Source organism: Odocoileus virginianus, chromosome 7, assembly GCF_023699985.2.
Source record: "Odocoileus virginianus isolate 20LAN1187 ecotype Illinois chromosome 7, Ovbor_1.2, whole genome shotgun sequence".
Lineage (NCBI taxonomy): Eukaryota > Metazoa > Chordata > Mammalia > Artiodactyla > Cervidae > Odocoileus > Odocoileus virginianus.
In genome coordinates, this window is record NC_069680.1 from 66,267,448 (window position 1) to 66,280,649 (window position 13,202).

At 44.6% G+C, this 13,202-nt stretch overlaps 1 protein-coding gene across 29 annotated transcripts in view; it reads right to left on the reverse strand.

The window, feature by feature from the left end:
* KCNMA1 (potassium calcium-activated channel subfamily M alpha 1) overlaps window positions 1–13,202 on the reverse strand; it is a 752,676-nt gene that overhangs the window by 68,493 nt on the left and 670,981 nt on the right. For all 29 annotated transcript variants that reach the window (XM_070470892.1, XM_070470891.1, XM_070470896.1 and 26 more), the window contains one exon: window positions 10,671–10,863. In XM_070470892.1, coding sequence (XP_070326993.1) covers window positions 10,671–10,863 — 193 coding nt within the window. The remainder of the gene's footprint in view (window positions 1–10,670; window positions 10,864–13,202) is intronic.

Consider the following 13,202-nt stretch of genomic DNA (forward strand, 5'->3'; position numbering starts at 1 on the left):
AGAGCCCTAAGCCAGATTTTCTTTATTGTTCAGTAAGCTCTTTTAATGAAATGTACTCCTCTTATTATAGAGGACTCAAAATAAGATCTAAATCACAAACCAATAAAAGAAAATTATTGGGCTGGGTATCTAAAGTTACTACCTAGAGGCTACTCCAGTGTGGTATTTATAAATCTCTAAACAGTTAAGTATAATTGTCTTTCTGGTTTTTGGGATGGAAGCCAACAGCCATTTCAGTTACAACTGAAGAAAAATATTTTAGCGCTGAGCTTTGTTCGTTTGGTGGGTATAAAGAGAAATGGCTTCTCCCCCACCACCAGTTCAGAATTGAGAGAGAATATTGTGGTAATGAAATGTTATATGGGAGGCTGAAAAAAAGGCTTCTCTGGTTTCAGGGAGGGAGAATGTGTGTAGGATATGTGCATAGGTACACTTGCAAGCCAGAGAAGTCCTGGTGTGCAGGGTGGGAGGAGTGCTTGGGGGAGGGGAGGACGGGAAACAACTGGGAAGGGCAGGTGTTGAGGGGTGACATGGGAGTTGAAGATGGGGGTGGTCTGTCAAATTAATGGAAAAGCCAGATGTACAGCTGCTCACCCCAATGCAGGCCACTCCCCATCTCAGACACAAAGACAGTGCCATTCTGGAAGGGCATGAAAGTTTCCACTAAGAGACCTGGTAGGACCTCAAGTCCACCAAAGAGTGTAGCCCTCCTTCTGGAGTAAGACTTTCTAAAACACAGAGCTCTATGTCATCAAAATCAAGAAAATAACAGAGACCCACAGTTATAAAGGACCACAGAACTCAACTCATTCAATTTCCCTGCCGTCAAAAAGATAATGCCAGGAACTTGCCTTTGGTCAAATGGTGATAGGACTCTCGCCATCTTTTTAGGCCGCCTATTCTGTGCTGGACATGCCTTTCTTCTGCGAGGTTAAAATCTGATTCTCCTTAATCATTAGCCATCAATCCTGGTTTTGTTCCATGGAGCAGAGGCTAAAATCACCCTTTCAGTCCCTAGCTTCATTCTCTTAACCGCTGGGCAAGTGACATATAGTCAAGCATTTCCCCATTCTGGCTGTCCCTTTGGCAGCATTCCCTCTGTCAATGCCTTCCTTCAGATCTTCATAGCTCTTGACACACTCCCTCTCAGACCAGCCAGGATGAAACAATCACTGCTCCAAATAAATTGCACCTCTATCAGCAAGGTTTATCCAGCCTGTCTTGAGTAATTATTTGAAACTTAATGCTGAGTGGTCTTCATTCCATTCCATTCTGTGGATTTTATCCCATAGTTCCAGTTTAGGAAGGTCCCTTTTGAATCCGGACTGCTGTTGTCCAATATAATTGAGAGATCTTAATTCACATGATCTCCCTCATATATAAAGCAGAAGTCACATTTTCTCCTCTGGAACAGTAAAAGCTATCTCAGACTTTAGGATGGACCCTGTGCCCCCAATTAATGCTGGCTCTCCCAGGACTACAGCCATACTTCCAAAGAAAAATGTCACTCCCTACTTGAGGCTCTTAACCTTTGCTGAAATGCAGACAGAGGAGAGTATCTGCTTCTACATGGATATGACTTAGGGAAACTGTGCCTGAGGGTCAAGGAGGGCTGGAGGAACTGTGGTGTGTGTGTGTACACGCGTGCGTGTGTCTCACGCTTGTGTGCCTGCTGGTGTGTTTATGTAAGTCCATTATAATTTTTCTAAACTTGTGGCTAAAGAAGGCATAAAACACAAACCAACTTGTTTAGAGGGAAATAGGAGTGGACATTCGTTCCGAGTTTGAGACACACCCTCCACGAGGACATGGAGAACTCAGCTCAGTTTGTGACTCTGACTTCTACCAGTGGCTCCCTCTGTCCTGTCTGAGATGGTCCTCAGATTTCTGTGTTTCGGCCTGCTTTCAGGATCCTCTCCCCTGAGGCTCTTTTGCACTCCTAGAACATGAGCAAGGGGGTGGGTCTCTAAGTGTCACCCTCTCCTGGATTCAGGATTTCGTTTCTACCCACCTGTAGGCCCACCTGGACTATTCCATTGAGTCCATGCAGAAACGAATCATAACTGAAACCCAACACAACCAACTGACCAACCCTGCTTCCTCCTGTAGCCAGTCTCTCCTCTCCACAAGCTTCTTCTTATGCATGGGCCCTGGCTTCCACCACCAGGAAGGAAGCTCACATCCATTCATGGAGTCCGTTTTACCATCTCATCTCACATAAGATTCTCCCCTTCTTTTTCTGATTCAAGGTTCCTGACCTCCTCCTGGAGAACCACTCCTCCTGTGTAGGAACAGCTGTTTCTACCCAGTATCTCTGCATCCTCTTCTTTCCAGGCAAAACAATGCTTCATGCGGCTGCCAGGTCAATCTCCCTAAAGCTCGGGTCTGATCCCATCACTCTCTTGCTTTGAAATCTTCTGTAGCTCCCTAGTGCCTACTGAATTACTTATAGCTTCCTAACTCACAGACTCATAAAAAATTATTTATAGCTTCCTAAGTAAAATTAAAAAGTTCCTCAATGCTCAACCCCCACTTCAGCCTCATGCCTCCCTGCTCCCTGATACATACACGGTGTCCCTGCCAAACTGTACTGACTGCTGTCCCTCAGACATGTCCCCCTGCGCCTCTGTCCTGCTGACCTCCATCCTGCTGTCTGGCTACAGCCAGTTGTGTTTGTTTCCAACTACTGAAACCCTGTGAATTTTTTCCCAGAGTGTCTCTCAAACCCACTCTCTTTCTCTTCTTGCCCCCAGTGTTAGCCTCAATAGATGGTCATTCTCTCACAGGAATCAACCAGCATCCTGAAGAAGAGTTGTATATTTGCTAGAAAGTTGCAAAGACCGAGAATGTGCATTATGACTCTTGACTCCTCAAGAGTGCCTGCCATGCACAGTCTGGGTACATGACAGATGTTTATTAAATGTTTGTGGGATTGGATTGACAACTTCAGGACAGATAGCATGAATCAGATGAATGCAAAGCATATAAGAGGAAGAACAACAAGAGAGGAACCCTAATTTAGCCCAGGCATGAAAATACACCCCCTCCATCTTTTTGAAGAGATCCAGACACTGGGAAAAGCATGATGCTGGCTTTAAGGTAAGTAATGTTGCTATTAATAGCTATGTAGTCCTAGATCTCAGCCCTGCCACCTTTCAAAAGCTGTGGTCAAGAAGAAGGTCTGTCTACTGGGCAACTAATATCCTTTACATGTCACTTTGAAACATATGACAGAAACAAGATGACAAACCAGTTGGGCAGAAGACAGAGCCTGATTGCCCACTGCATTCCCTCACACCCTTTTTCCACTTAAGGATTGTCAATATTGGGAAAGCTAATGATCACCCAAAAATATACAAAAAGAAGAATGTAGACCAACAGGTCAAGACAACATGCATACATGCTTAGTTGCTCTGTCGTGTCCGACTCTTTTCAACCCCAGGGACTGTAGCCTGACAGACTCCTCTCTTCATGGGATTTTCCAGGCGGGAAGTATTGGAGTGGGTTGCCATTCCCTTCTCCAGGGATCTTCCCCACCCAGGGTCATATCTGAGTCTCCTGTGTAAACCTGCATTGGCAGGTGGATTCTCTACCATTGGGCTACCCGGGAAGCCCTGTCAAGACAACAGAATTGTTCTAACGAAACAAAGTGGTTTAAAGGTTAGGATTTCCAGGAAAGCAGGAGATTCAGGTTAAAATGATTACTTAGCTTCCCTAAGCCTCAGCTTCTTCCTCTTTACAATAAAAATGGTAACCTTCTTATTTCATATACCTCCTCTGAGGACTGACCACCTTGGACAGTGGTACTCCACCCTAGCTGCACCTGGGAAGCATCAGGGAGCTTCAAAAACTCCCGATGCACAGGTGTACAACCTTCCACCAGCTAAATCACAATTGCTAGGGGGCACCCCGGGCACTGATATATATTTTTTAAACATTTTTCAAGTGATTACAGTGTGCAGTCAAGGCTAGAAATTGGTGCTCTGAGAAATGCTTACTGTTTTGGTTGACAAAATATCTACCACAGAATGGCAGGAAATGTTCATAAAGCATAAGCATTATGATGGTTTTTGTTATCAGGGGTGGTGGTGATGGTGGCAATGATGGTGCTGGTGATGACCAAGTGATCTTTGCTTTGGGCTCAAAGTCCTTGTGGAGAAGAACTGTTTTCAGGGCATTACCACCAAGCTCTGTTCCGGCTCTGCAAAGAACACTTCATTCTCCGAGGTCATCACATATTCCTCTCGCTATTCAAACCTCCCACCCTTTGGCTCTCCCACTCCTTTACTTCACAATCCTGTTCTTTGACCTCACAGGGGTGTATTTCTTGCTTCATTTTTGGCCTATCTGCCTACAAGCCCCCTCTAAATCCAATCATCTCCTTACACGTTTCCCACGATGTCTGCACTGACCCTTGATTACCATCAGTTCCCTGTCTGAACTGTCCAACTCCTTAACTCCTCAAGGAGGGCCAAGCTGGTTGCTTCATAAAGAAAGGAGGAGCCATCAGACAGAAGCTTCTTCCAGCTCCATCTTCCCCATCCAGCCCTCTGACTCAGAGGAACAGGAGTCATTCTTACCCTTTTAAAGGTCACCTGATCTCTCCTGCTTCTCTCTGACTTCCTCTTTATCATTGAACAACTCTGTCCTATAGCTTCAAACTCTCTCCCTCTTTGGCGCTTCACCCTAGTCTTACGTAGCAGCAACTATGGCGTATTTTTCCCTCTTCTAAAAACAAAAAGGAATTCCTTTCTTTGAGCTCCTCTGAACTATCCCATTTCTCTCCCTATCTCCAATTGAAAGAGCAATAAAGGGCCTCCAATTCTTACCTACCATTAAGGCTTCAGCCGCCTGAATGATGGCTTCTACCAGCAACAAGCTACAGCAGCTGCTCTTGCTAAGATCATCGGGAACTTCCTGAGGGTCAAATGCACTGCTGTCATTTTTAGGCCCTTGTCTACTTGACTTTTCTGCAGTATCCGACAGTGTTAATCACTGTTTCCTTTCAAATCAGTTCAGCCCAGCAAATTCTTCTGGCATGCCAACGCTGTGTCAGGTCCTGTGCTTAGAGAAACTGGAGATATGAAGATGAGCAAAATAAGGAAGAGGCCTTGTTTCTCAGGGAGCCCAGAGTCTACTCAAGGAAACATGCATAGTGACAAATAATAAGGATACTAGATGGTGGCTCTGGGATTTATTCAACCCCCTTCTCATTCACCTTCATACCACCTACTCCGATTCCCCTAAATCTTTGTCCTCTGCCCTCTCACTGGGGTCTCTTCCTCTGTTTGTCCCTTCAGTGTTGATGTTTCCCAAGGTTCCGTATTGACCCCTTTTCTCTTAATTGCCCTGCCTGTCTCCCTGAGAAATATCCATCCTCAAAGCCTATACACTATCACCAGTGACCCCCAACTCTATAATTTCAAACCTAACTTTACCCTCATAACTATATGTTCTTATTTCTTGCTGCATATTATCCAGAAAATTTGAACACAAATGAACCAAGACAAAATGTTTACCTTCTCTCCCAAGCCTGTTTCTTCCTCTGGGTCCTTTGTTTAAACACTTTCACATTTACTCAGGGGCCAACCTTGAAATTCCCAATTCCTCATCCTTGCTCATCCACACTTCCTTCCCATCAACCAGTCTTCAGTGGCTGTTTTCTGTATTTCAGATCTATCTCAATTTCTGTCATCTTCATAACTAACATCACTAACCTGTCCTGTCAGACCTCATCTGACCCCTTCTAGTCCACTGAAGTACTCTTCTCATGTAGCTCATGCCACCATCTCTTTCCAGCTCTAAACCATGGTCATGTTTTTGCTATCATCTTTTTAAAAGATAGATTTAATCATCATATTTGTATAAATCCAAATGCTTAGCAAGGCAATAAGTCTATGCTCTAGATCCTCACTGTTCAATATGGTACTGATTTGTGTTCTGGGTGCTATAGTCCCTGACACATAGTGGCCACTCACTTATTCCTCTTTCTTCCCCTTAAAACTTACTCTTACTAGAAGGTTAAGCAGGAAGAAACTATAAATGCTCATTTCATAATTACATATACATTCATAATAGCAAAAAACTAAAAACACAACTACCACATAATCGAGCAATGCCACTCCTAGGTATATATCCAAAGAAAACAAAAACACGAATTCAAAAAAATGCATGAATCCCATTGTTCATAGCAGCATTATTTAGAGTAGTCAAGATATGGAAGCAACCTAAGCATCCACCAAAAGATGAATGGAGAAGATGTGGCCTATACACACACACACACACACACACACACACACACACACACACATGCATATGAATATTAGCTATAAAAAAAATTTAATTCTGCCATTTGCAACAACATGGATTGACCTAGAAGGTATCACGCATAGTGAAATAAGTCAAAGACAAAAATAGTATGTTATCACTTACATGTGGAATATAAAAAATAAAACGTGAATGTATATAACAAAACAGAAACAGACTTAGAGATATAGAGAATGAACTAGTGGTCATCAGTCAAGAGGGGAAAGAGAATAGGATAAGACAGGAATAAGGGATTAACAGACACAAACTACTATGCATAAAATAAATAAGCTATAAGGATACATGGTATGGTACAAGGAATAAAGCCAATATTTTATAATAACTTTAAATGGTGCATAATCTATAAAAATATTGAATCACTATGTTGTACACCTGAAACTAATATAACATTGTAAATCAACTCTTCTTTAACAGCAAGAAACACACAATGGGAAACTCAATCGTATGATTCTTCCTTTCGGGTCTGACTCAAGCAGCTCTCTGAGAATGGACTCTGCTCACCCTCCACTGCAAGATCTGACTCAGTTCCTATCTTTTAGAACCACAGGGAGAGAGTCTGGCAAGAGCCACTGTTGTACCAGCTGATTTAAATTGAAATGTTTTCCCCAGATAAATGCGTGCTAAATAATACACCAGCTCTCCAGCCAAAGGGAAGTGACAGGCACTCTGTAAATAAAGGCACTTAGTTGCTGGTAAAGAGCTGTAAAGTGGTTCTGAGCTGATGTTTGCTGACCAGCAAGAAGCGGCTTCACCTGCTTTATATAATTGTCACTGCAGTCTTGCCTGCTGTATATTAAAACTGCATCTCATAGACCCAACTGTCACATTGGATATACCGTCCAGCATGGACTATGCCACCTTTCTCTGTAATTGTTTCTGACAACCAGCCATCACATTTCAGATCTTTTCAGAAAGTATCTGGTCCAGAATCCCTACACTAGGCCAGTCCTGACACCATGTGGGCTAGAACAGTGACACCAAAAGGGAATGTGAAAAGAGAAGAGGAAAAAGCTTTTGTGAGTCTAGGAGAGCAAATAACACGCAATATCAAGTGTCTGGACACAAATCCCGGGGAAGACTCTGCCTCCTCAATGTTAAGACACATCTTGTTTCATTTCATGTTAGAACAACTTGCCGTAAGGCTGCATGAATACTGTTGCCCCAGAGGACACACATCTGTCCTGGGTCCACAGTTCTGACCTGCTATGTTCTGGAGAGGCGGAAACACAGCTCTCAAGGTGAAACAAAGGAATGGATCTCATAAGGACTACAAAAGAAAGAGTGATGAAAGTGGGGGTTGGCGATCAAACTCAATCGCTCAGCTGTGTCCAACTCTCTGTGACACCATGGACTACAGCCCACCAGGCTATCCTGTCTATGGGGTTTCCCAGGCAAGAATACTGGAGTGGGTTGCCATTTTCTTCTCCAGGGGATCTTCCCGACCCAGGGTAATCCCAATCCACTTGGAGCCTGGTCATGCCAAACGCCCAGGTGAAAGGTAACGAAAGTATCTGAGACCAGGGGGCATTCTGGTGGGTCACCGGGGTCTCAAGGAGTGGGGAGCAGCTGGAATCTCACTTTGTCCATCTGATTCCATGGACTGGGATGAACCTGAGAAGCGGGCTGCACAGTGAGCAGCCAGAGGTGAATTTGCAACACTCACCCATCAGGCAGGAGTAACTTCCAACGCTGATAGCCACCACAGGGCCACCGCTTTTAGAAGGTCAGAGCGTCATCACAGGGGAGTGTTAGAAGACCAAGAACAAGACAGGAGCAGGCAGAATAAGAAAGCAATGGGGAATATGGACTCAGTGAGGCTACAGCTTTGACAGTCCTTCATTAAGAGTTGAATGAAATGCTTGCTGGTTACCGGGGGATGTACACTCCACTCCAGTGCCAACCAGGAGTCTCTGAAGACTACCACCAGCCATAGAGCACATCCTCTGCCTCTTCTGGGATGTGTGTGTGTGTGTGTGTGTGTGTGTGTGTGTGTGTGTGTTTACACAAAAGAAGAGCCCCTCTTTATTGCAGAAAAAAATGAGTTCCCTTGTTCTTCCTTCTCTCCTTCCAAGATCTACTTTTCTTGCTTATTGGTGTGATAAAAAAACAGTAAAGAAGGCTTTTGAGAATTGAGTGAGTACCTGAAGAGGAGAGGGGGAAGCATTTTTTTTTAAACCAGTTTGGCCATCAAATAGGATCTGAGAGTCTGGGAAAAGGTTTAAGAGAGCTGTGTGTCAAGATTCTAAAGTAGGCCCTTGAAAATCATGATTACTGAATTGGGGGGAAACCAGCATGCTCGGGAAAGGGAGTCTTTTCCTGCTCGCCTCCCCCCAGTTTGGTTCCTTCTCCACCTGAAGGGAGCATTGCCTCTGCTTCTACTTCTTTCCATTCCCTCTGCTAGCTCCTGCCAGGAGAAGAGGGGCATCTAATCGGGTTGGGTAGTGTGTCCACTGGACCGCGTGCTGTTAACGTGAACACTTACTGGACCTTAAAGTAGTGCACACAGCCACCTGGGGATGCTGTTAGGATGCAGATTCTGACCAGGTAGGTCTGGGTGGCATGAGAGTCTGCATTTCTACATGGTCCCTGTGTGATGCTCATGCTAAGGTATGGGTGGGAAGACACACAGTGAAGATCAACTCCTTAAAGGCAGAAACCAAAACATAGCTTGCCTCTTCCTTCTCCAAGAAGGCCAAGTCACTGTTTCCTCTCATCCTTTGTCATCTCAGCTCCCTGCAGGAGGCAGGAAAGACTTTAGGCTCTTTCTTAGAGCCTTGGCACATTGCTCTGTCCAACAGGCATGACTGAGCAAATGGAGACCAAGATTTAAACTGGGGGGCAAGGCAAAGGAGGGTGGAGTGGAGAGGCCAAAACCAAGATACAGGCTGTATCAACCAGGGTATGTCAAGAATAGAAGCCACTCTGCTACAGGTATGATGAAAATTAGAGGCTGACACCGCCTAGAGAAGGGCTGGAGGAGCAAAGCCAAAGAGGCCACCATTATCCATTTCACTTGCAACACCAAGGGAGAAGCTCTCCTGAACTTCACCAGAAGCTGCTGTGAACCTCAGGACCCTCAGGGAAACTCGCACCCCAGTCTCCATCTCAAGCAGCAAAGTCAGTGGTTGCCAAAGTTTCAACTGAGAGTGGCTTTCAACCTTGCATCTGTTCAAGGTCTGGATATAACTGCCTCCCAAGAATTAAGGCTTCTTTTTCTCTTCTACCATCTAGACAGGCCCTAGAGTCCCTCTCTCATTGGTAGACTCCAGCCCAGAACCATGCAGGTAAAGGGATTCTAGGAACTATTGTTCTTGGCTTCACTGTGATGCTGCAGAGACCTCAGGAGGAGGCAGTGGTGATGCTGAGTTGACAAAAGGTAATGTGGCACATAAGCCTAGGCTGCAGGATGGAGCTTTATCATATCACTAAGATGGTGCTTCATAGCCCAATGGCTATAGTTCTCATGGGCTGTTCATCCTCTACCTTTACTCTTAGGGTGATGGCATTCAGGTCCCCACCAGGCACCCAATGCCACCCATCCAGCAGACCACGTGTGACAATGATTTTCCAACTCATGGCAAACCCACACAGAGGTGTTACTTGGCAGAAAATACTTCCCATCCTATCCTGTCAAGGCCATGATGAGTGAGGTTGTTTGTTGCAGGGTTTCAGCAGTGCTGCTTCTCTGAGACTCCTAGACAACATCTTTACTTGTTACCATCTGCCCAGGATCCCAGAACAAATGACAAGAAAGACTGGGGCAGAGCAGAGACAGCAGATGTGTCATTTAAAGCCGCCGTGCCTCCTACAGAGAACGCTTCCCAGGCTGACAAGCGTCACCTCTTGCTAAATGACTTTGAGTGTCCATATAGTCCTCTCTCCAGAGACCACCATCCCCTGATCAGCTTATAACAATGCAAAGCTTAACACCCCCATGCAGCTATAACCATGGCAAAGCTTAACCCAGGTCAACAGCAAAAATATGTGTCAGGCAGAAACATTGGGAACTGTTTGGCCAGCATCGTTTCAGTGCTCTGACATTCACCTGGTGACCTTGGTCATGAAGCCACTGTTTGGGAAGGCTGAGGGGGTGGTGTTTTAAAAGCTGGATTATTCTTGGGAAGGCAGTCTATTGTGAGTGTGGGTATTCAGGTCTCAAGCCCGCTTCCCGGGCTGGCAAGAAGAGGCAGGAGATGCCCCTTTGAAAGCTGCGGCAGCCACGGCAGGTTTCACTACCAGGCAGGCTGATGTGAGCCTCTTTGAATTACTGAGTGAAGGATATCCCTCTTGCCAGGCCCTGTCCCCTGTAGGCACAGCAGAGAAGTATTACAGGCTGTCCTTACCTTGGGAATTAGCCTGCAAGACCCCGATGCTGTCATCAAACTGCATAGATTTGATGTTGAGTGACGCCAAGATGCATTCCTTGTCCTGCAGCGAAGTATCATCAATATTATTCTGATTGGCTGACAGGATAACGCACATGTCACAGAGGTTGATGTTGACGGCCCTTAAATCAGCCCGACTTAATGGCGTACCCTTTGGCATAGAGGAAAGAGAGAGAGAGAGAAAAAAAGCAAAAATGAGACTGAGGGACGAGAGGGAAAGAGGGGCAAAAAAATAAAAACAAATTAAAGATTGAGCCGGAGCTCTGGGAAATTATTTAACAAGTATCTTTTTTATGCCTTGACATTAAGCTGGCCTAACTACATTCAAGGGAATAGGAGCTGTGTGCTAATCTAAAGGGTAGTTGGTGCTGATGGCAGCATTTTAGGCTTGCTCTCAATACTCAATCAAGCTATTACTAACTAACGAGGGAGAGGAATAATGCCAGGGTTCTACATCTTCTTCCAGCCTGGAAATTGTCTTGATTTAAGTAACTGTCCTGTGGCAACCTCTGGCTTTCAGAATGTAACAAAGGGGTGGATTTCAAATGCCTGTTTATTTAATAGCAAGTCACTTCTGTCTCAGGCAAAAAGACAGCAGCTCCAACTAGAATTTCCAAGGCAGCCAAGGGGAAATAGCCAGGGAGCATGGTGTGATGAGGTGGGGCTGAATGCAGCGCTCAATTTGGAGGAGGTGGGAGAGACTGCAATTAACATGCATCTTGCAAAGGGAAGATGGAAGGGCGGGTGAAGCTTCAGGTCATATCATTTTACTGCATATTTTCAGCAAGAGAAAAACAAGGAAGTTGAGTAATTGTCCAAGAACATAGGCATGGTTAAATGCACCATCAGATAGATTCACAGTGGAAGTCTATGTAGTAGGTAAAAGGATTGAAAAGAGTTCTCCATGTAGGTATTGCTTTGGAAGGATCTCAAAGAGAGAGGAACAAGTGAAGCAGACAAACAAAAAACAAGTTCTAGACAATTCAGAAAGTATGATTTCATTTATGTAAAAAGAAACCCACAAAATAGAACTATACATGTATGAATGTATATACAAACTTTCAGAGAGAAAGTTCAGAAAAAGTACAGACTAAATTAAAAACAGTAATTACCCCTGGGGAGGGGAATAAGACTGGAAGGAAAAGTTTGTTTTTGACTACATACTTCTCTCTTGTTTGAATATTTTATAACAAGAATGTATTTGTATATTACTGGGGTAATTAAAAATAAATAAGCTAGTAAACAGATTTTTTGAAATGTCCCATAATGACAGAAAACAATGGGGAAAAAATAAAAACAGATCAAGGAAGGAATGACAGAGAGGTCAGAAATGTAGCCTCTGGTAAAATGTAAGGGTTAGGATTGAAGGAGAGGAGCATGACCCCCACATACTCTGTGTCCTCATCGAGGGCTATGGCCAAATAATCTGGCCATCCCACGTAAGAGGGCCCCACAGGCATCATTTTGGAGTTCACGGCCAGCTACCAGCCTCCCTCATCCTCCAGCCTGAATCCAGCTTCTGATGTGCCTTCATAGAGATCTGAGTTACCTTCAACACACTGAGCCAGTAGGGAGAGACTCTGCCAACTGCCTATATCTCTGGATGCCTTCCTCTGGTTCTCCTTCCTGGAAAGGGGCCTTTGAGAATACTAGACTTGGTTGCAGAGATCAAGGCCATCAGCCCTCATTTTATGATTCAGTGGCAGTAATGATTCTATTCTCAGCCTCCAAAATATTGCTTCAAAGTGGAATTATGGAGGAAGAGGCCTATAGTGTGGGAAAGCTGCTAGTTCCAAGCTCTGGAGCAGGATCTTTTAAGGGAAGAACTCTCCCCTCTTTTCCTGGGGCCTTTGGTGCAAAATAAGTCTGATCAACTTCCTGAATCATTTCACCAATGCATAAGTTTCAGCTGCTTACATCCATATTCTTTTAATTTTCACCTCGCAGAAAATCCAACAGTAATTGTGATATAAGACAATCCTTGTACAGCTGTACACACATGATTTCAAAACTCAAGTAATACAAATGACATACACAGAAACACTGTGTCTCTCTATGTGTGCCAAGGTGCTTCAGTCATTTCTGACTCTTTGAGACCCCATGGACCATAGCTCTCCAGGCTCCTCTGTCCATGGGATTCCTCAGATAAGGATACTGGAATGATTTGCCATGCCCTCCTCCAGGGGATCTTCCCGACTCAGGGACTGAAGCCACACTTCTTAAGTCTCCTGCATTGGCAGGTGGGTTCTTTACCACTAGCCCACCTGAGAAGTCCATGTTTCTCTGGGATGGCCCTATATGTGGGGCCCTGTTTAAGGAATGAAATATGTGAAGAAAAAGGTGAGGGCCCATTTTGTACAAATATGCTGTGTTTGAGTGTACTAAATTTTGGAAGGTTTGAAACAGGAGAAGCTGCAAACAGGAGAACTAGTTCATATACACATAGGCAGATTAGTAGACGTGTACAAGGGCATGAAGAAGAAAGCGCAC